At 57.3% G+C, this 19071-nt stretch overlaps 6 protein-coding genes across 6 annotated transcripts; 3 read left to right on the plus strand and 3 right to left on the minus strand.

Moving 5' to 3' along the window:
- Positions 1 to 3471: 3471 nt before the first annotated feature.
- B0T26DRAFT_861558 (aspartic peptidase domain-containing protein) lies at positions 3472 to 5083 on the minus strand (the record flags this gene model as incomplete). The annotated part of the gene is made up of 4 exons (XM_060447752.1): positions 3472 to 3785; positions 3878 to 4173; positions 4303 to 4580; positions 4697 to 5083. 4 exons carry the CDS (start codon positions 5081 to 5083, stop codon positions 3472 to 3474), a joined length of 1275 nt encoding a protein of 424 aa, XP_060293576.1.
- A 2181-nt stretch (positions 5084 to 7264) lies between these two features.
- B0T26DRAFT_755358 (uncharacterized protein) lies at positions 7265 to 8966 on the plus strand (the record flags this gene model as incomplete). The annotated part of the gene is made up of 3 exons (XM_060445952.1): positions 7265 to 7945; positions 8020 to 8662; positions 8722 to 8966. The coding sequence occupies 3 exons, from the start codon at positions 7265 to 7267 to the stop codon at positions 8964 to 8966; spliced, it is 1569 nt and encodes a 522-aa protein (XP_060293577.1).
- A 2184-nt stretch (positions 8967 to 11150) lies between these two features.
- Positions 11151 to 12803, plus strand: B0T26DRAFT_652231 (S-adenosyl-L-methionine-dependent methyltransferase; the record flags this gene model as incomplete). The annotated part of the gene is made up of 7 exons (XM_060438351.1): positions 11151 to 11663; positions 11729 to 11890; positions 11956 to 12041; positions 12108 to 12289; positions 12342 to 12500; positions 12555 to 12648; positions 12719 to 12803. 7 exons carry the CDS (start codon positions 11151 to 11153, stop codon positions 12801 to 12803), a joined length of 1281 nt encoding a protein of 426 aa, XP_060293578.1.
- Positions 12804 to 13489: 686 nt separating this feature from the next.
- Positions 13490 to 14691, minus strand: B0T26DRAFT_743373 (uncharacterized protein; the record flags this gene model as incomplete). Its single annotated transcript, XM_060444247.1, has 4 exons — positions 13490 to 13521; positions 13635 to 13807; positions 13873 to 13946; positions 14014 to 14691. 4 exons carry the CDS (start codon positions 14689 to 14691, stop codon positions 13490 to 13492), a joined length of 957 nt encoding a protein of 318 aa, XP_060293579.1.
- Positions 14692 to 16003: 1312 nt separating this feature from the next.
- On the plus strand, positions 16004 to 17357 carry B0T26DRAFT_787726 (uncharacterized protein; the record flags this gene model as incomplete). The annotated part of the gene is made up of 2 exons (XM_060446805.1): positions 16004 to 16404; positions 16529 to 17357. 2 exons carry the CDS (start codon positions 16004 to 16006, stop codon positions 17010 to 17012), a joined length of 885 nt encoding a protein of 294 aa, XP_060293580.1. The 3' UTR covers positions 17013 to 17357.
- A 65-nt stretch (positions 17358 to 17422) lies between these two features.
- Positions 17423 to 18710, minus strand: B0T26DRAFT_755362 (uncharacterized protein; the record flags this gene model as incomplete). The annotated part of the gene is made up of 2 exons (XM_060445953.1): positions 17423 to 17967; positions 18110 to 18710. The coding sequence occupies 2 exons, from the start codon at positions 18708 to 18710 to the stop codon at positions 17423 to 17425; spliced, it is 1146 nt and encodes a 381-aa protein (XP_060293581.1).
- Between the last annotated feature and the right edge of the window lie 361 nt (positions 18711 to 19071).

Here is a 19071-nt window from a genome sequence, read left to right on the forward strand (position 1 = left end):
TCCTCCAATGGAGGCTGGATTTGCCTGCTCCAGCCGTAGAGCGCGCTGTTCACGGCGGCTTCCGGGCGGCCGAGGCACGAGGACGCCCCAACTATCTCAACGCCGATGATCCCACCAAAAGAGAGGTTGGGTCTTATCATGTGACAAGAATCCACTCTGGTGGCGTTGGCAACTACGTTAGATATGCAGAAATCGGAAAACGACTGGGAGCCGGCAGCTATGGACAAGTCTACCGATCTATCGATATTGACTCGTCCCTTTACATTGCTGCCAAGGCCGTTGTGCCAAATGGTGAAAGAGAGTTCCAGAATCTTCATACGTATCATCGAGTTTCTTGACTACGCTGGGTTCGATCCTACTGGTGTCCATGCCCAACAACGGGTGCACATCTGCATGCCACTCAGAGCTGGAAGCCTTCGCAATGTACGCGACTCTGACGACATGGGCCAAGGTCAAAAGATGGGCGCCCTCAACGATATGACATATCAAATGTCACATTCACGAACTTCTAGACAGGGTGACCCACCTTTGCAATCGCCCCACTTTGCAATTTTTCCCCCACACCGCCAACTTCCTACTCTCTACCTTCCACCACCAACAACTTCCTCAATACTGGTCGGAATAGGCTCAAAATACGATGGTTCGACGCGTACGAGAGCGGCTAATAGCCGAGGCTATTGAGGCTATTGATCAGGGCGCTCAGCAGAAGGAAGTAGCGCGCCTATATAGGATCCCTGAATCCACCCTCAGCAGACGACGCCGTGGACAACAGGATCCACGACAAGCCCAAAAAAACACCCAGAAGTTAACTGACGGCCAGGAAGCCTTCGTCGCCGAGTGGGCTCTTGAGGAGGAAGCTGCAGGGCGTGCCCCAAGTCGTGCACAGCTAAGACGATTCGCACAAGCGATCCTGAACGAAGCCGGGCTCCCTGGGCGAGTTGGTGAGCGCTGGGTAGATCGGTTTTTTACCCGCAACCCCAGGGTAAAGGCCAAGTTAGGTACCTTATTAGAACGGTCTCGAGTCAAAGGATCTACCCGTGAGAGATTCCAGCATTTTTTTGATCGTTTGGAAGCTGTAATTAAGGACAAGAAGCTGGTACCTGCGAATATCGCCAATATAGACGAACATGGCATGCAAGAGACGGAAACTACGGTTGGGAAGGTGATTGGCGATGCCCTCACATCTCGGGCAGTCCTGACTGGCCCTGATCCAACGACCTGGGTCAGTGTTATCGAGTGTGGTACCGCTGAGGGCAAGCGATTGACGCCCGTAGTGATCTTTACGGGTGAAAATCTACAAGGCCAACACTTCCCGGATAACTTCAAGGAACTACCAGTCCTCAAGACCTGGAAGTACGACTGTACGCCCACAGGCTGGAGCAATAGCAAAATAGCTCTTATGTGGCTCAAGGAAGTATATCTTCCTCAAACAAAGCCCCAAAGGAAGGACGATTGGCGCCTATTGGTCCTCGACGAACACGCCACTCATATCGACGAAGACTTTATGCTTCTAGCTAAAAGAAACCGCGTACACCTACTATACTTGCCTTCACACACTTCTCACAAGACCCAGCCACTCGACCGGTCTGTCTTTTCGGCTTTGAAGTCCTATTTTCGCCAAAGAACCCTCGAATTGGCTTCCTTCACAGCCTCAGCACCTATCAACAAGCAACGCTTCCTTTTTTGCTACCGGGACGCCTCAGCGCAGGGTATGTCAGCCCGGAATATCATATCCGGCTTCCGGAAGACTGGAATCTGGCCTTTCCAACCCGCTTGTATACTTGACGACCCCGAGGCGGTCCGGGACGAAGCTGCAAAACCAGTCCCCCCATCCACACCACCCCGGAAGACCCGGGCAACCCGGAACGACCTCTTCAATACACCTCAAGGTAGTCACGACGTCCGCAGGCAACAGGGCTTAGCCAAGACGGCCACTAGTCCCCGAGATAGGGTCGTCAGGACTATGTTGACGAAGGTAGGGAGGGCACTTGATCAGAAGAATACGGAAATCGCTGCTTTGAAGGCAAAAAACGACTTCTTAGCCAACGAGTTGGAATCCAAAAAACCCTATTCACGTAAAAGGGTCAAAATAGACGCCAACGACAGATTTGCTACTATTGACGAAATTGACGAGGCTCAAAAAGCTAGTCAAAAGCCTCCCAAGAAGAGATCCAAGAAGACCAAGTCCAGGCCTGCACACTTGGTCCAGGAAGCTGAAGAAATTATCGCCCGTGGGCTTGAGCAATATAGGGCGATTGACGAGGACTAGAATGTACTTTTTTCTATAGAATTTGGCCTACAATTGAGTATTTTGACGATTCTTGTGGTGGGCGGTGATGGTGGTGGGCGATTGCAAAGGGGGGCGATTGCATAAGTGGGTCGCCCTGTCTATCCATCGAGACGTCAAACCCGATAACATCCTTTTTGACTTGAAAGGGAACCAGGCGTTTAATTTCCAACTCGCCGATTTCAGTCTTGCTAATTTCCAGGCGCATGCGCAGACGATATGCGGGACCCTGATATATTCTGCCCCTGATATATTCCGCCCCTGATATATTCCGCCCCTGAGGTGCATTCTGGCAATTGGGGCCTGCCCATGTACAAACAGATTCCGAAAATGGATGTATGGTCCCTGTACGTCACCATGCTTACCATGGTGCCAGAGGCGAACTTCCACGAGGAGACGCTCGTCAACAGCCCAGATCCCACTACTCTCGGCTTGATTGGATGCAAATACGGACCTCCAAGATGGGCATGTGGGTTGCCGGAATCTCTTGAAGTGCCGATCCAAAGGTAGATACTGTCAAAGGTGTGTTGTTCAAGATGCTCTTACCCGCCTTCACCAAACACTAATAACCTTGCGGGGACCAAGACGGGGTGCCGCAAAACTGAAGCAGGGGGCATCTTTCAGACGCCAGACGCCAGTTTACGGTGGTCAGACGCCATAGTGTGCAGAACTGTCAGCTGCATCTCAGAGAGACCACTTGGGAGAGAGACGAGGAGCTAGGACGGAGCACAGAGTGGTAGGAGATCCGAAACTGTCCTGCAGACACACAGTCGCGGAAACGGCAGATTGACGACGACAACAGCAACGAACCCGAACCAAGACGGGCGCGATTGACGTGGGACAACCTGAGCGTGTTCAACAGGATTACCGCCTCTTCTAGCACTGACTCATCCACGACCGAGCCAGCAGCAAGATCCATTTCGACCCCGAAGCAAGCTCATTAGACGACGGCAGAGTCTACTGTGCAATTCTGGACTTGTTCGCTGACATATTTCATGATTTCTAGTTTCCATGTCATGAATATACAGTCATTTCAAGCCGTTGGATGCAACCCCAACCCTTTGTCCTCGAATGCGTCATCACACCGGGTGATCAACCACCCCATGCCACTTCACTGCCGCTCCAACGAGACTACCAGGCTAGCCTAAGCAGAACTACCCCAGCTCTACGCTAGCTAGCCAGCACTAATACTTCTGCCGCGCAGCGAAGCGCATCTCGCGGTTGCCGACATCGAACACGGCGACGACGTTGTTCAGGAACGTGACGCCGAGCACCCACGGCCCCGAGTCGTCGTCGGTGACGCCGACGCGGCAGTAGTCGCCCGACGGGTCGCGCGCCGTCTGGCGCAGCAGGTCCTGCGCAGCCACGAAAAACGTCTGCCCGCCGATCTGCACGCCGAACTCGGGCACCGTCGCGTTGCACAGCGCGTAGAACAGCCCCGTCGTGTGCAGGTACTCGGCTGGCGGGCTGAACGCGTTGTACACGTCCTCACAGAGTTCTGGTTAAGCGTTCATTGTTAGCACGTTTCTTTGTTGTTTTTCTCTGCTGTTGTGGCAGGGGGTGGGGGGTGGTGGAAGGGGGGAGACAAACTCTTGGGCAGGACCGTCAGGGTCGATCCGACGTCGACGATGATGGGAAACTGCGTTGCGTTTTTCGACAGGCCGTCGGCGCCAACGGCGGCCGTGTTGTTAGCGACCCCGGCGGTCTTGTTGGTGATGCCGTAGACGTAGGCCTCGGCGTCGATGATGTACAGGCCCTGCTCGGGCGAGTCGATGCCCCATTGGTCGATCATGGCGGACACGGGCTTGATGGGGGTGCGGGCCCAGGTGCCGGCGTCGTAGCTGACGGGCGGCAGGCCGCCGAGGGCGAGGAAGGACGTCTCGGCACTGACGCCCGTGCCCGTGCCCGAGCCCGTGCCCGTGGTGGCGTTGTGGCCGTCGTCGCGCGACAGGGCGATGCTGAACAGGGGCAGGATCGGGTTGTTCTTCCAGATGGTGGTGAAGACGGGGTCGTACATGGGCTGCTCCTGCGACGCGCCGTTGAGGCTCGTCATGAAGGGGTAGCCGAGGCCCAGCAGCCCCGACGTGCGCCCGTCGCCGTACCAGTACGTCAGGTTGACGATGGCCACACGCTGGTGCGCCGCCGTCAGCCCCCCGATGCTCACGTTCTCGTACCCGAAGAAGCCCTGCACGAACGTGCCGTCCGTGTAGCTGCGCCCGAAGATGACGTCGGGGATGTTGCCGCCCGACAGGTTGCCGGCGAACCCGTCGCCGAGCCCGCAGTCTGGCTGCGTCTGTTGCGCGACGCCAGGCCGGATTAGCTCTCGCCTGTCACCATCTTCGCTTGTCACTGTCTCCGTGCCCCCCCTCGGTCACAGTCACGGTCACGGTGTGGACGAGGTTCACATACCCCGCCGGGCGTCCAGAAGTACGAGACGCACTGGTACGGATGCTGCACCATCCAGGTGTCGCTGGACCCCGTGTCGACGCTGACGGGGATGGTCTGGTTGCCGACCAGCAGATCGATGATGTAGTAGATGTCGTGCACGTTGGTGAGGTTGGCCGGGGCGTTTGACCGGCGCCGCAGCCTGGCGCCGCCTTGCGGCTTGGCCGCCACGTGGCTCCGCATGGGCACGTAGTGCGTGGTGACGGCATCGCGGAACGCCGCCCGCTCCGGCCGGTGCGCCTGCTCGTCCCTCTCAACAACCTCTCCCCGCAGCAGGCCGGCCGTCGACAGCGAGGCAAACGGCGCGAGCCCCACGGCCGCTCTCAACACGAAACTGGCCAGGGATACCATGGCTGATTCAGGCGTTGCCGGCTGGCCTTTGCACGTCGACGTTGCCCAGTGTGTGAGCCGCAACTGCAAGTATATAAAGGGCCGGATTTCTGTCCCCCCCCCCCAATGTTGGGTGCGGGTGGCGTTGTGCCGGTGGTCTGGCGCGTGGGCATGCATTTCAATTGCCGCGACGCGGGACATTTGCCTGCCATATTGCGGCTATATGGCCTGGGCCATCGTGACCAGCGCGGCCCTCTCCGCGCCTGACGTGCCCAGCATTACATTAACTCGTCGTCAGGCCATTGGACCTGGTTGTCGACCTTTAGCCTGTGGCGGCACTTGCAGATCTGGGGAACCCTGTTCTGGATCTACTCGTGTCACAGAACACGACACGAGTTAGTTGCTCTAGACTTGCACACAACGACACGTGATAATATGACATCTTTGTTTCTAAATCATGGGTAAACAATGAGTTTATTACGGGCATGAGAGAGCTACTTCCCATCAAATGTTGCCTTTATAATATGAGAAGAAAACAATGAACTAGACTAGAACTAATATCTTCGACTAATATCTTTCGACTGATATCTTTCAATCAGGCGCGCTCGGATCAAATGGCTCGGCCTGACTACTGGGCTGAGTTAGTACGAGGGCCCCATTGACGGGAATAAGGAAATACGAAAACGGCTCGCCGCAGCTGGCCATTTTTGCAGCTCGGCCACATGGGAACCATGGTTGAGCCAGACAGTTGGTAGTTCTAGTCGAAGACGTTGCACCGGCGCGACGGTGAACATGGGGGCCGCTTAGACAATAATGCAACAGCAGTCAGGGGCGTGCTTCTTGTCATCCGACGTAAATCAAGACCGGGGGACAAATCCTACAGGCTCGTGTGGAATAATAAAACGTCTGATATTGGCGCTGACTGTTGGCCGCTTTTGGCTATAGGGCATTGTTGGGTGGCTCTTTAAGACGCCGGTGGAGGAAACATTTGTCAGAACCGAAAACACTTGTCAGAACCAGAAACACTTGTCAGAACCAGAAACACTTGTCAGAACCGAAAACACGAGAGGGCAGTGCCAAGAACGGGAACTCATGCGACTGATGCTTGAGAAAAATAAGCATAAATCCCTTTGCCAAGAAGCGTACTTCGACTAGTTACGGGTGACTCGGCCCTCGAAACAGCGGGAATCGCAGGAGACGAGGGCGTATGTCCCAGCCAGTTGAAATGCTCGGCCTCGCAACACGAGGGGGCCGTCTCACCCACCGGCCCGGGATGCCAATCCTCCGCACGTTTTAGCTGTAAGACGACCACCCTCGGAGCCCACAGCCCCGATATAAGACACTCCGTCTCCAGAAACAGAAACAAATGGCGAGGGGTGCGTAATCAGCATAGGGTTACAAGACTATAGGAATCACGTTTCGTACTGTGCAAGTCTTCCGGGGCTTCCGCACAAGTCCCCTGCCGGCATACTCGAGTACTTCAGTGCTGACCTGTGTCACGTACCTCGCCGAGACGCTGGCACCATGGCTTGGCCCGCCGCCGCACATAGGGCTGACGCGCAGGGTGGATAACCTGGCTAGGCCGGAATTCCACTGGTGCGTAGCTTTTAGGGAGTACTGCGGCCAGCGAATGAGACTCTGTGCCACTGTGGTTTTGTGGGTGCCTGCGTATTGGTGTTGATAGAGTACAGCTGGAATTAGCACGCACGCCAGGTGTCGTCCTTTGGGTTGCGCTCTTACACCCATCCGCCGGGACCCTGTTCTCTTTGTGTCCGGGAACAGCAAAACGTTCGTGGCCTATACGAAAGGCTCTCGCGGTTCCGCTTTCATCGCGTATCGGCCCCCAACAACAGGATCACGCTGTCTTTGTCTGTCTGCCCATATAGCCCCACCGCCGAAGCCCCAAAACGCCGCGACAGCAGACGACAGTGACAACACGTCATCGGGCAGCAGACCGGGTGGCACGCGGAAACGGGCATTCGAACATGGGATTCAGCTGTGCGCTGCCTTTTCTCCGGCGGTGTAGATCAACGCCGGTGATGAGCATCTCGGGGCTATCTTAAAGAGCCCTTCACCCTCTCCCCGAGCTTTCTTTGATCGTGCGTCTCCCAAGCTTTTCTCTCAACCCCGATCCTTTGACCACCCTCCATCGTACCTGAGAAGCTGCCCTCTGTCGGCCGGAAGAGACCGAGTAATAACACCATGTCTCCGTCTAGGCTGCAGCAGATGCTGCTTTCTCTAGCACTAGCAGGTAGCTGTGCTGCTGTCCCCTTGGCAGGCCCCCCTGGATACGACGCCAACTACGGCACGTCTCGATTCAACGCAACAACGGCCCTGAAAACGTGTCTCGACTACCACCAGGTGCCGTACTACGTTGAGACGGACCCCAACTGGACAGAGTATGCCACCACCTTCAACTCGCGGCTGCAGTACGAGCCGGCAGCCATTGCGCTTCCCACCTCGGCCCAGCACATCTCGAATAGCGTGGGGTGCGCAGCCAAGGCCCGGGTGCCCGTGCAGCCCAAGTCGGGCGGCCACTCGTACGCGTCGTACAGCACCGGCGGCCGCGACGGCATCTTGATGATCGACCTCGAGAACTTCAACGCCGTCACGCTCGACAAGGTCACGGGCATCGCCGTCGTCGGCGGCGGCGTGCGCCTGGGCAACCTGGCGCTGGCCATCTACAACAACCGCAACCTGCGCGCCCTCGCCCACGGGACCTGCCCTGGCGTCGGCATCGGCGGCCACTTCACCCACGGAGGTTATGGCTATTCGTCGCGCGCCTTCGGCCTGGCCATGGACCAGATCGTCGGCCTCGACGTCGTGCTCGCCAACGGCACCTACGTGCATGCCAACGACACGTCGTATCCCGAGGTGTACTATGTCAGTAGCTCCCCCCATTCTCACCTCACTCTTGGATATCCACCCGCAAATAAGTATGCTGACGCACTACCCAGGCCCTGCGTGGAGCCGCCGACGCGTTTGGCGTCGTGGTCAACTTCTACCTGCAGACATCACCGGCGCCGCCCGATGTGGTCAACTGGAGCTTCTCGTTCCCACAGGCGCTGGCATCAGCGGAAGCGGGCGTGCTGGCGTTCAAGGGAGTGCAGAATTTCGCGCTAAACGGATCCGTGGTCGACGGCAAGCTGGGGTTCGGCGTCACCATTGGCGGCAACGGCGCGTCGTTCAGCGTGCACGGCACCTATTTTGGCCCCGTGGCTACCTTCAACGCCACCGTCGCGCCGGCCCTGCTTGCGCAGCTGCCGTGGCCGCCGGCCAGCGACAGCTCGGTGCAGGCCGTCGACTGGATCACGTCGTTGACGCTGCTGGGCGGCGCGCCAACGCTGGAGGTCCCGCTGCACGGCGTCACGGACCGCGACAATTTCTTCGCCAAGAGCGTCACGACGACGGAGCCGTTTTCTGACGAGGCCATCCGTAAGTTTTTCCAGTATATTCTCGATAATGGCGTGGGGTCGAAAGCTCCCGTCGACTGGTTCTCTATTATCAACCTGTACGGCGGACCCGGAAGCGCCATTACGCGCAAGAATGAAACGTTTGCCGCATACAGCGGTCATGACGACCTGTGGGTGATTCAAAATTGTGAGCTTCCCCTGTCGTCTTCCCTGGTGGATTCGTGATTAATATTGGGGTGTATACAGACGGCAACGTCGCGGTTAACGGCAGCTTCCCTTCGGCCGGCCTCGACTTCATCAACGGGCTCAATGACGCCGTGACCAGCGAGGTGCTTGGGTTCGGTGCCTACCTCAACTACGTCGACCCCACTTACAATTCCACCCAGGCCCACAACCTGTACTATGGCACGGAGCTGTACGAGCGCCTGAGCACGTTGAAGCACATCATCGACCCCCTGAATCTCTTCTCCAACCCGCAGTCTATCTGGTAATTCGACTTTGGCTCTTGAGGGTCGAGGTTGGTGCCCGGTGCGACACATACGAAGCGGGTCTGGCAGTCTGGTCGCTAGCTGGGGCCGATCCGTGGTAGGCAAAGTAGACCCAATATAAAAGAGCATAAAAAGGCCGTTCAGAAAGCTGTATCTCATAACCGAGCTCAATCACGTCTCGCCCGTCTTTCCACATCTAATTCGAAAGAAAGAATACCCCGGACGTAGTTGAGGTGGCAATTAAGTCCGGTTAATAAGAGGGGGAGCAAGACAAGAATCACGAGTCATTACCTAGTAGATCAAACTAACTAAAACTAACTCACTTGATAGGTGAGCGTCCATGCTCTCTACACCCCTTGACCTTCGTTTTGGGTACGCTGGTCAAAATTTCCTATTATCTTGTCTGGCCCGTGATCAAAGTTGACAGTGGCTTGAAGGGTCTTGAATTGTCTGTCCCCCTCCAATCTAATAATATAGGAAAGAAGGCCTTTTATGCTTCCAAGAAAAGGGCAAAGGAAACCTAGTTCAAGAGTCTGTTCAGTCGTACGACGTAAGGGACTCAGCCGTAGCAAGGGAGAAAAAAGAGGGCATTCGGAAGTCCGGGAGCCCGAAAAAAGGGATCAGGGCTGAAAGTAACGATTGAAGGGATATGCAGGGATATGCAGGGATATGCAGGTATGTGACTTGACAATGTGGCTCAAAAGTGGCTCAAAAGTGGGCGACATCTTGAAATCGGGAAGAATACGACAAGCCGCATCTCCAGCTCGCACCTAGGCGATTTGTTAAATATCGATTCAATTTCAAACCAGAGGATATTTAATATCGTCTAAAAAATTTTCGCGTACCTTTTCGTAATAAACGCGAAAAAGAATGTATCGAGAAGAAGTGGGTTCAGAACTTGGTCAAACGACAGTAACTAATTGCAAAAACGCGTATTAATTGAAGCTGCGACTTTCAGTGGCTCCCAAAAAAACCAGACCTTGCTAGCCTTATTAGGTTCTCGTTTAGGCTTCTGCGCAATATTGCATCCCGGGTTGCAGTTTCCACAACTCGGACGAGACTAGACGCAGCTTCCAGAACAGCTGCTGCAAATGCTCCTCGCTCTTACCGCAACGAATCATAATTAAGGCCCGTGCGGAAGCTTTGGGTCTATGCTAGACTAGGTAAGTAATTGACCCAAACACACAAGCAGTCAGGCTCTGGCGCACACCGCCCACTCAACCCCGCCGTTATGGCCGACGGCGAGGCATATTCGCCGGCAGATTGGGCGGCCAGACAGAGCCTGGCCTGGTTCTCCACGAAACGCGCATCCACAACGCAGTTGGACGTCTCTCTCTCTCTCTCTCGCGCGCGCGCATTACCACTTCGTTTAATAGTTTACCTCCCTCGAGAATCTGGTCACCTTCATCAGCCCTTTAGTATCCTGATCATGTCGTTTGGGTGGTCGGTAGGCGACATTGTCGCAGCCTCGTCGCTGCTCAACAAGGTCCGCATCGCGCTGAAAGACAGCGGGGGCGCTTCGTCGGACTATCAACAAGACTCGGCATTTCTGCAGACTCTTTCAGCCACCCTAAGGCACCTCGACGCCTTCCAGGCTGGCTCTCAGGCCCTGGAAGTGGAACATTCCGACGGCCTGCACGAACTTTGCGAGCAGATTGACAGGCCATTGCAATCGTTCCTGGCTCATATCAGCAAGACTTTCGACAATGGCCTTGGAGCCGCGTCCTCCAAGTCCCGACTTGCTTCCGTCCCTCGCAAACTCCAATGGGCGCTCAGTGCCTCAAAAGAGGTCAGGAAGCTGCGTGACAGGATTGCCGGGCCTCTGACCGCAATCCTGGTAATACTCAGCCAGCAAATCGTGTATGCATACTTGTCATTCTAAGGCGGCTCACGCGCTCACATGGAACCTAATGGCTTATTCCCGATAGTCAGCAAACCCTTTTGCTACCCGGAGAGATTCAGTCTCGCGTCTCGGTCGCCATCGAGTCCGCGCTGGAAACCAAGCTGTCCCAAACACTCGACAGCAAACTCGCAGTCATGATGGACACGCAGTCGGAATCTTTGCTCGCCGTCACGAATAATCTCCAGGACATTCTTCACGCTTCTCAAAGTAGCCGCAATGATCAAGCTCAGTCCTCGGAGTGCCTTCAGACAGCCAATTCCTTACTTGACGATCTCAGAACATTGATGACCACCCATACCCAGATACTCGAGGGCGTAAAGGAGTCTACAGAGGCCAATAGCCGCCTTGTACGAAAGAAGCAAAATACACCGTCTGTCAGCGTTCGTGGCCAGGTTGCCGGCATTCACAACAAACTCGACCAGCTAAGCTCTCCCGTCGCAAATATCCAGCTTGCTTTCAGACGCCTTCCCGCCGACGCATTCAACCCGATTCAAACCTCTAACAACCTATCATACTGTCGTAAAATTAGCTCCAGCTGCAAACTCGAGTACGCTTACGGCAAGTCAACCCAAATTGCGGCTCAGACGGAAGCTCCCCCGGCCCCCGCTGCACAATGGCCAGACAATTTTCACGCCCGCGAGGGCGCGACTCAGTCTTTCTCCCTTTCTGTCAGGTCCAATGACGCCCCCGACACCATACCCGTCGACGCGACGCACCTGGAGACCGTGGACCATAACGGCCGACAGTACCAACGCTATGCGGTGGAAAATGGCATATATTTTGCTCCAGTCGATGAAGTGAGTAATTAGCTTCCGTCCTTTTCTGTCCCATATCCGCGTTAATGATTCATGCTGGCAACCAGGACGAAGTTGAGCGCCTCAGCTACATGCACCGCGTCTTTGAAGCGATGTTCGATAACAGACTCATATTCCCTCCTGTGCCACGTCCGCGAAGAATACTAGACTGCGGCTATGGATGTGGGTCGTGGGCAATAGGTGTCGCCGAGCAGTACCCCAATTGCGAGGTTTGTTGTCTCCGTCGCCTTTCCTCCAGCCCGCCCTCGCCCAGCTGACGGTATCCCCAACGTAGGTTATTGGAATAGATGTGTACCCGTACCCGATTCCAAATGTTCTTCCTCCCAATCTGGATCTGCAAGTGGACGACCTCAATAGCCCGTAAGACACCGGATCAGCATCTCCACAGCACCAGCCTGATATTATCAAGCACTAACGACCAGACAGCTCAACCTTCCCGGCCAACCACTTTGATATGGTGCACAGCAGAATGATGTCAGGCGGTATCCATTCAAACCGTTGGGCCGGCTACATGAAAGACATATTACGCGTCCTACGGCCAGGGGGCTGGTGTCAGATGGTTGAAGTCTATTTCAATGCCCAATCTGATAACGGAACACTAACTAAGAGTATGTCATGCAGAGGCCCCCCCATTGCGCGTGCACTAATTGAGGGAACAAGATCACGCGCTGCAAGTGTGGTCTCAGAGATATCTAGAAAGTACGCAACCGTACAAAGATCCTCGGGCGCCACTCCGCTTGCGGAGCCGGATGACTGAGGCAGGATTCGTCGAGGTCGAGTCACGTTTAATCACATTGCCCCTGTGCGGCTGGTCCAATGGTAAGGTGATCAGTTGGCGCCTGGCGGTTGCGGGCTGACACGGTGACGAAATAGATGCCCGAGACAGGGCGGTCGGCGATGCAAACCGACTGAACACGCAGCGCCTCCTGTCCTCGCTAGCGGAATACCCATTGTCAACGATGCTGGGGTGGGTCTGACAGCTGACAATAAAGCCACTGCAGCCTCAATCCAAGCATTGTATGCTGACGGCGAAACAGCATGTCGAGCACAGATATTGCTCTCCTCGTAGCCCAAGCCCGCGCTGAAGCTGACAACCCAGCTTTCATGGTAATTATGGATTAACTACTATGATGACCCCATCCCATCCGCCCTTTTCTTTTTTATCCCTCGATGGTCAAACTAGAGCAACCGCTAATTTTGACGTGACCTTTCCAGGCCTACTTTCCCGTGTAAGTGCCCCCTCCCTCTCCACCCCTTCCTTGAACCCTATCGATAATGTGGCTGGCGAGGTTGAACATGGCCCAGATACCTCTGCATCGGCCGAAAACCGTACGGCTATCGAGCACCTAGAGATGGGAAACACAAGCCCCGGCGAAGCCCAAGCGTTCCGAGTGTGGCGTAGAAGCTAATTATCTGCGACGGTGATGGCTCAAATGTTTTGCATAAAATCACCCCGTTTTGGCGACATTTCGGCTGTGGCTCAAATGTTGAGGCCGCCATCTTGAAGGGTCTAGAGACAAAGATTGGTTCAAGGCATAGGGGTTATAGCTCGATTTATTGGGCTCGGTATTTTACAAGCAGGTCTCAGTTTTGGGCCTTTTCATTCGACCAGCTTCAGTCACATCTTTTGTGACATCACAGCAAGTCCCTGGGCAGGGGCTGCGAGGTATAAGGTGTCAACTGGGCCAGTGACGAGAGCAATAGCCGTGAAGCGCGACATGATGTAAGCAAAACGGAATCTAGGAGGCCACGGCAACGACACGAAAGACATGAAACCAGAAATGCGTATCCCGTTATTGATCGACCAATCACATGTCCATGCCGGGAATCTTCACGAGCCCTATCGTGGTTGGTTTTGTTAGTAACATGTTTCCATTTCCCGTCTTGAGAGAAAAGAAAGAAGAAAGAAAAGAAAGAAGAAAGAAAAGAAAGAAGAAAGAAAAAAAAACTCACATCCGTCAACATCCTCGGCAATATTCTGCGGCAGCGTGCAGCGCTGGGCCTCCTCGGACGTCTGCGTGCGCAGCTCCTTGCACACGGCGTTGCCGCAGTGCGCGTTGAGCGCGCGCTGCAGCGAGTCGCCCTTCCACCCAAACACGTAGTCGCCGTGCTGCGAGTATCCGTCGCTGTGCAAACGTCAGTATCCACACGCCGCTAATCGCAGCTAATGTGCTCTAGGGACAAGACTTACTGGTCGCCCGTGCTCCACACAAACGGCTGCGATCCGTCCTCGGGCCAGATGGACTTGTCGTTGAAGGCCCGGGTCTGCAGAGGGTGTCTGTGTCAGCAACGTGGTTATAGGGTTTGGCTAGATCTAGACATGAGAACTTACATCCCACATGACCTCGTACATAAGCTGGGGTAGGCGCACGGGGTGCGTGGGCGGGCAGGTGCCGGTAGACTCGAACGAGCCCGTGGCCGGGTAGGCGACGTGGCTCTTGTGGTCGGGGCTGTCGGTGTTCTTGCCGTCCCAGCAGGTGGGGAAGGTGATGGTGGTGCGGATGCCGCCGTCGCACGACCGGGGCGGGAAGGTCTGCGTGTCAGACCCGGTGCAGGGGGCGCCGCCGCGGTCGCCCGACTGCGACAGGCAGCGGTGGCACAGCTGGCGCTGCATGCCCTTGGGGGTGTCAAGGCCGGCGTCGCCGACGAGCATGCGGAAGCCGGGCTTGAAGGCCGTGACGGTCGTCTTGCCGTCGTACGGTGGGATGTAGTAGACGGTCACGCCGCCGTCGGTACGGAGGCCGGCGTTGGGGAACTGACGCACCCGCTTGTACGTGCCGTTGCGCGCGCGGAAGTACATGACGGCGGTCCAGTAGTTGGAGAAGTCCTCGGAAAAGGTGCACGACGTGCACGACGAGTCCTTGACCAGGTCGTGCGTGGCCGGGTCCATGCTGACGTTGAACGAGTTGCCGCCGACGATCTGGTGGACGTGCGGCGACATTGGTGCCCCCGGGTTCACCAGCGGATCCAGCCGGCCGATCAGCAGCTGAGAGCACCCGAACCGGATCATCTGCTGCGCTGCCGCCGCCTGCGCCAGCGCCGCCAGACCAAGGGCCGTCTTCCACTGCATCTTGACAGGTTTGACACGAGAGATGTCGGGCTATCCTGGTGCTGCTGAGCCTGGTGGACAGAGGGGAAGGAAAGAGAGGCTGCAGACCGAGACAGGCTTTGCGACGAACCCGGAACACTGGTGGACGGGCAGGCAGGGGAAACAGAGATATCAAAACACCCCGGCCGTCACTTATCACGACCCGACTCCCTCGCCAATCCACTAATTCGCCGACTGTTAATCATTAGCACGGCATCCCGGTCAGGATAAAGCCAGTGCCAATGCCGCTGCCCGCCCTCGAGCTGGGCAGAGGCGATGCTGGCGCATATTGGCTTGGTGCCGGCAGATGCGAAGGGGGGGTGTTCGGCGGTGGGGGACGATGCTCATCATTCTCTTTCTCTCTGTGGGCGGTTTAATCTTCCGAATCAATATAGCGTCGAAGGTTCCCCCGCCTTCGTCGCACAGCGAGGGCAGCGGCCCGGCTGCCACGGGGCAATCTGGTAGAATTCGGGCTAAACACGAGATGCAGAGAGAATGCAATTCCTGTTCCCGCCCACCTCACCCTCGCCGCACTAGATCACACACACCACAGGCCGCCGCGCTTGCGTCCCGGGACGGGTTGAAGACGGAAAAATCAGGCTGGATCCCCCCATTCCCACACGATACCATGTACAGCCCAGATAAGCTGAGTGTTCTAGAAGACTCGACGGTGGGCCGCTGGTGGGTATCTTTATTTTTTCGTGGGCTTGCGCCTGTCCCGTGTTCGAGGGAGGGAGAGTGCCGGTAAACCCCGATCAGGGTATTATTTCAAGGGCGGGCGGGCGAGGAAGGGGACGGACGGTGTCATCGGATGGCCACTTGCCAGACGGCAAAATAGGGCTGGCTGGCTGGCTGCTGGCTGGCTGGCTGGCTGGCTGGCTGAGCTCGGAAAGCGAATCCAGCACCCTGGGCACAGGTGGGAACAGCCATGTCCGGGTCTGGTACGGCCAATGGCAAAACCCATGGCAAATTCTGTTTGCGAGCAGCCGCCGAGATGACGGATGAGCCGAGCTTGAGCTCGCCTGTCCCCTCACTCGGCCGCTGCCGCGGCCGTGACTGCAAACACGGTGGTGCAAGTCCCATCCCATGTGTTATATACCCGGTACCCAGGACGCCAGGGCCGCGTTGGACGAGATCTGACCCTTGTCCGCGACCAGCACTCCTCTCGCGTTGTGCATGCTATGGTCGAAACCCCCCATCCCTCTCTCTCCCACCGCCCAAGCTCAGCTTCACGATGCGAAACGGCGTAGCAGCAGTGAGTAGTCTAGCCGTAGCGGCGGCGTGGCTGGCGCCGGGGGCTAGCGGGGCGCGGGTGTGCGGCGCGACGGCGGCGTCCGAGACGTTCCAGTACCGCTTCATCGAGGTGCGGTACGACGGACCGGACCCGAACAAGAGCAGCCACCTGTCGACGATCGCGGCCAGCCTGGGCACGAGCTCGACGCCGCTGTACGAGTGCGTGGCGCAGTGGCCCGAGACCTGGGCCGGCTGGTTCGAGGGCGGCCCCAACATTGTGTGGTCCGACTGCATCTGGACCGGCGCGGGCTCGGGCGCCGACAAGACCGTCTCGTTTGCCGTCGACTGGAAGAAGAAGACGGTCTACTTGTCGCACACGTTTGCCTGCTCCGACAAGCGCGGGTGCGTTGCTCTTTAGACATGTCATACATCCTATCTACACGCAGAGATCCTATCTACACGCAGAAATACTATCTACACGCAGAGAAAAGGTCAAAGGCGAAAGATGCTAACAAGTCCCGACCAGATCTGACGGCCTGGCCACGGGCTCGCTGAGCCTCGACTTCAACTGCACGACAGCCGACGGGTCGAGCTTCTGCGTGCCCAAGAGCACGAGCACGGGCGACCGGCCGACGCTGCGGGTCAGCACGACACTCAGGACGACCGTCGGGGGGGGCGCAGCCACGACACCGACGTCGTGCCAGGCCGGCGCCAAGACGTACCAGTCGTGGCGGCTGGACAAGTGGCTGCGGCAGTACCAGATGGCTCCCGGGTCGTCGGCGCCCGACTCGACGCGCCCGCTGCCCGCCGACACGGGCCCGTCGTTTGCGCTGACCAACCTCGCCGACGGCAGCGCGTTCAGCTGCGCGCCCTCAGGCCAGAAGAATGGCACCTTCGAGGGCACGTGCAAGTCGGCAGCGGCCGCGACCGGCACGACGGCCGCGTTCACCTTCGACCCCGTGCTGAACATGGTACAGGTGTCGCAGCACTGGGACTGTGGCGATTCGTAAGTGATGATGCCTGCGATCCGTGACTTGGTGTTTTTCTTGTTTTTTTTTTTCTGACAAGCTGCCGTGAATAATCAGCTCGTTCGATGCCGTGGGCGTCGAGTTCATGCAGGCGGCGTGCGACCGCAACTTCAACAGCGACGTGTTTACCTGCACCTCGGACGCCGTGTGGGTTGGTACGCAGACGTTTTAGGGGGGGTTCTTGGGGGTGTGAGAGGCAAAAGGGGCATGTTGACTATTGTTTAGGTATTACCATGCCAAAAATAGGTTGCCAGGGTAAATAAGCAAGACATTCTCCTCCTTTCCTTTCTCTCTTCCTGAGCTCTTGTACTTGTTGGATGAAAATTGAAAATCATTCGCTCGTCTCATCTCATTGCCATCCCAAACTGAGATATGCCGCATGCCAATTACAATCACGCCTTCCAGGGCGCCAGCAGCCCCTCGAGCTGCTCATGCCTCTTGAGCGCGTCCTCAAACGTGACCTGGCCACCTTTGCCCTCGGAAATAGCCTCGTATATGGCGCCGATGCCGCGGGCGAAGATGGGCAGCTCCTCCTGCCAGGGCAGCCACTGCCAGGAGATTAGCTCGACGGCGCCGGTAGCGAAGTCGTACAGCTCGACGGTGGGCGGGAAGTCGTTGATGACGGAGATGGTGGCCGACTTTTCCGACGTGACCCTGATCTCGCCCGTCTCGCCGGCCAGCGTCCACGTCAGCGCCGGGTCGCCGGGGAACTGCTGGCCGCGGCGGTAGCGGTAGTGCAGGGACGCGGCGTGCGGCGCCACGATCGCCGACGGCGCCAGCGTGCCGCTGATCAGGATCAGGTCCGGCACGTTGGACGGCGCAGTCCCGATGGCCGCCCCCGTCGCCGCGTCCTTGATCGTCACGGTCGGCCGCTGCAACGTGAACTGCGCCTGCGGCGACTCCACCTCACCGACGACGGACTGCACGAGGTCGATCACTACAACCGCACACGTTAGTCAATCGCACACGTCAGTTTACAACCGCACACGTCAGTTGACAACCGCACACGTCAGTTACAACCGCACACGTTAGGTTACTTCTGCTCTCCTGCGTCCTCTAGATGGACGGGCCTGGCTTACAGTGCGCCGCGCCGATGGAGTAGATGTGGCCGCCGACGTCGCGATCGAGGAAGTAGGAGAGGGTGTTGGGCACGGCGTCGCGGTCGTTAGTGCCGCCAAAGGCGCGGACCTCGACGCTAAGCAGCTTGCCGATGCGGCCGGCGTCGAGGGCGGCGCGGACGGCCTTGGCGACGGGAGAGAGGCGGCCCTGCAGGCCGACGGCGCTCTTGGCGAGCACGCCCTTCTCGCGGGCGAGGTCGGCCAGATCGCGGGCGTGGGCAGCGTCCTGGGCCAGCGGCCACTCGACGAAGGCGGCTTTCCCGGCGGCCACGCTGGGGCGGATGACTGCGTGGTGGACGTCGACGCGCGTGTTGACGACGACGAGGTCGACGTCCGCGTCGGCGGCAAGCGCGTCGGGGTCGCCGTAGGCCTTCGTCGTGGCCGGTAGTTCGTAGGCGGCGATAGCCGCCTTCGCCGCGTCGACAGACGAGTTAAGCAGCGCCACGATCTCGAAGCGCTCTCGTCCCCGCGCCGACAGGAGATATGGCAGGTGGGCACGGCTGGCCCAGGCAGTCTTGGCCGATGCCGAGAGGCCGACGATGGCGACGCGGATGGGTGCCATGGCGTGCGCGTTAGCTTGCTTCCGGGGTTAGGGTTATGGCTTCAGTGCTGGAGGTCGACGATGAAGGGTCAAGGGGCTCGGAGGTTGTTGCGGAACAGCTGTGTTGAGGTAGAGGAACGGGAACGGCTTGGAGCCTTGAGGTTGTGAATATTTGAGGTTGTGAATATGATAGTTAGAGACGAAAATGCGCAAACAAAGACGCCTTATATCTTAATATTCACATTCCAAACCCCGATCACGAATGCCTCTTTAGGCAATGCCGTCATTGCCAATTACTAATTGGAATCCGAGGTGATTCGCAATCCAACGGCAGTGAGCTTAATTACTTGGCAGCTCCCCCGAGTTTGCCTAGCCAGCGCCA

Source organism: Lasiosphaeria miniovina (assembly GCF_030549165.1).
Source record: "Lasiosphaeria miniovina strain SMH2392-1A chromosome Unknown B0T26scaffold_6, whole genome shotgun sequence".
NCBI lineage: Eukaryota > Fungi > Ascomycota > Sordariomycetes > Sordariales > Lasiosphaeriaceae > Lasiosphaeria > Lasiosphaeria miniovina.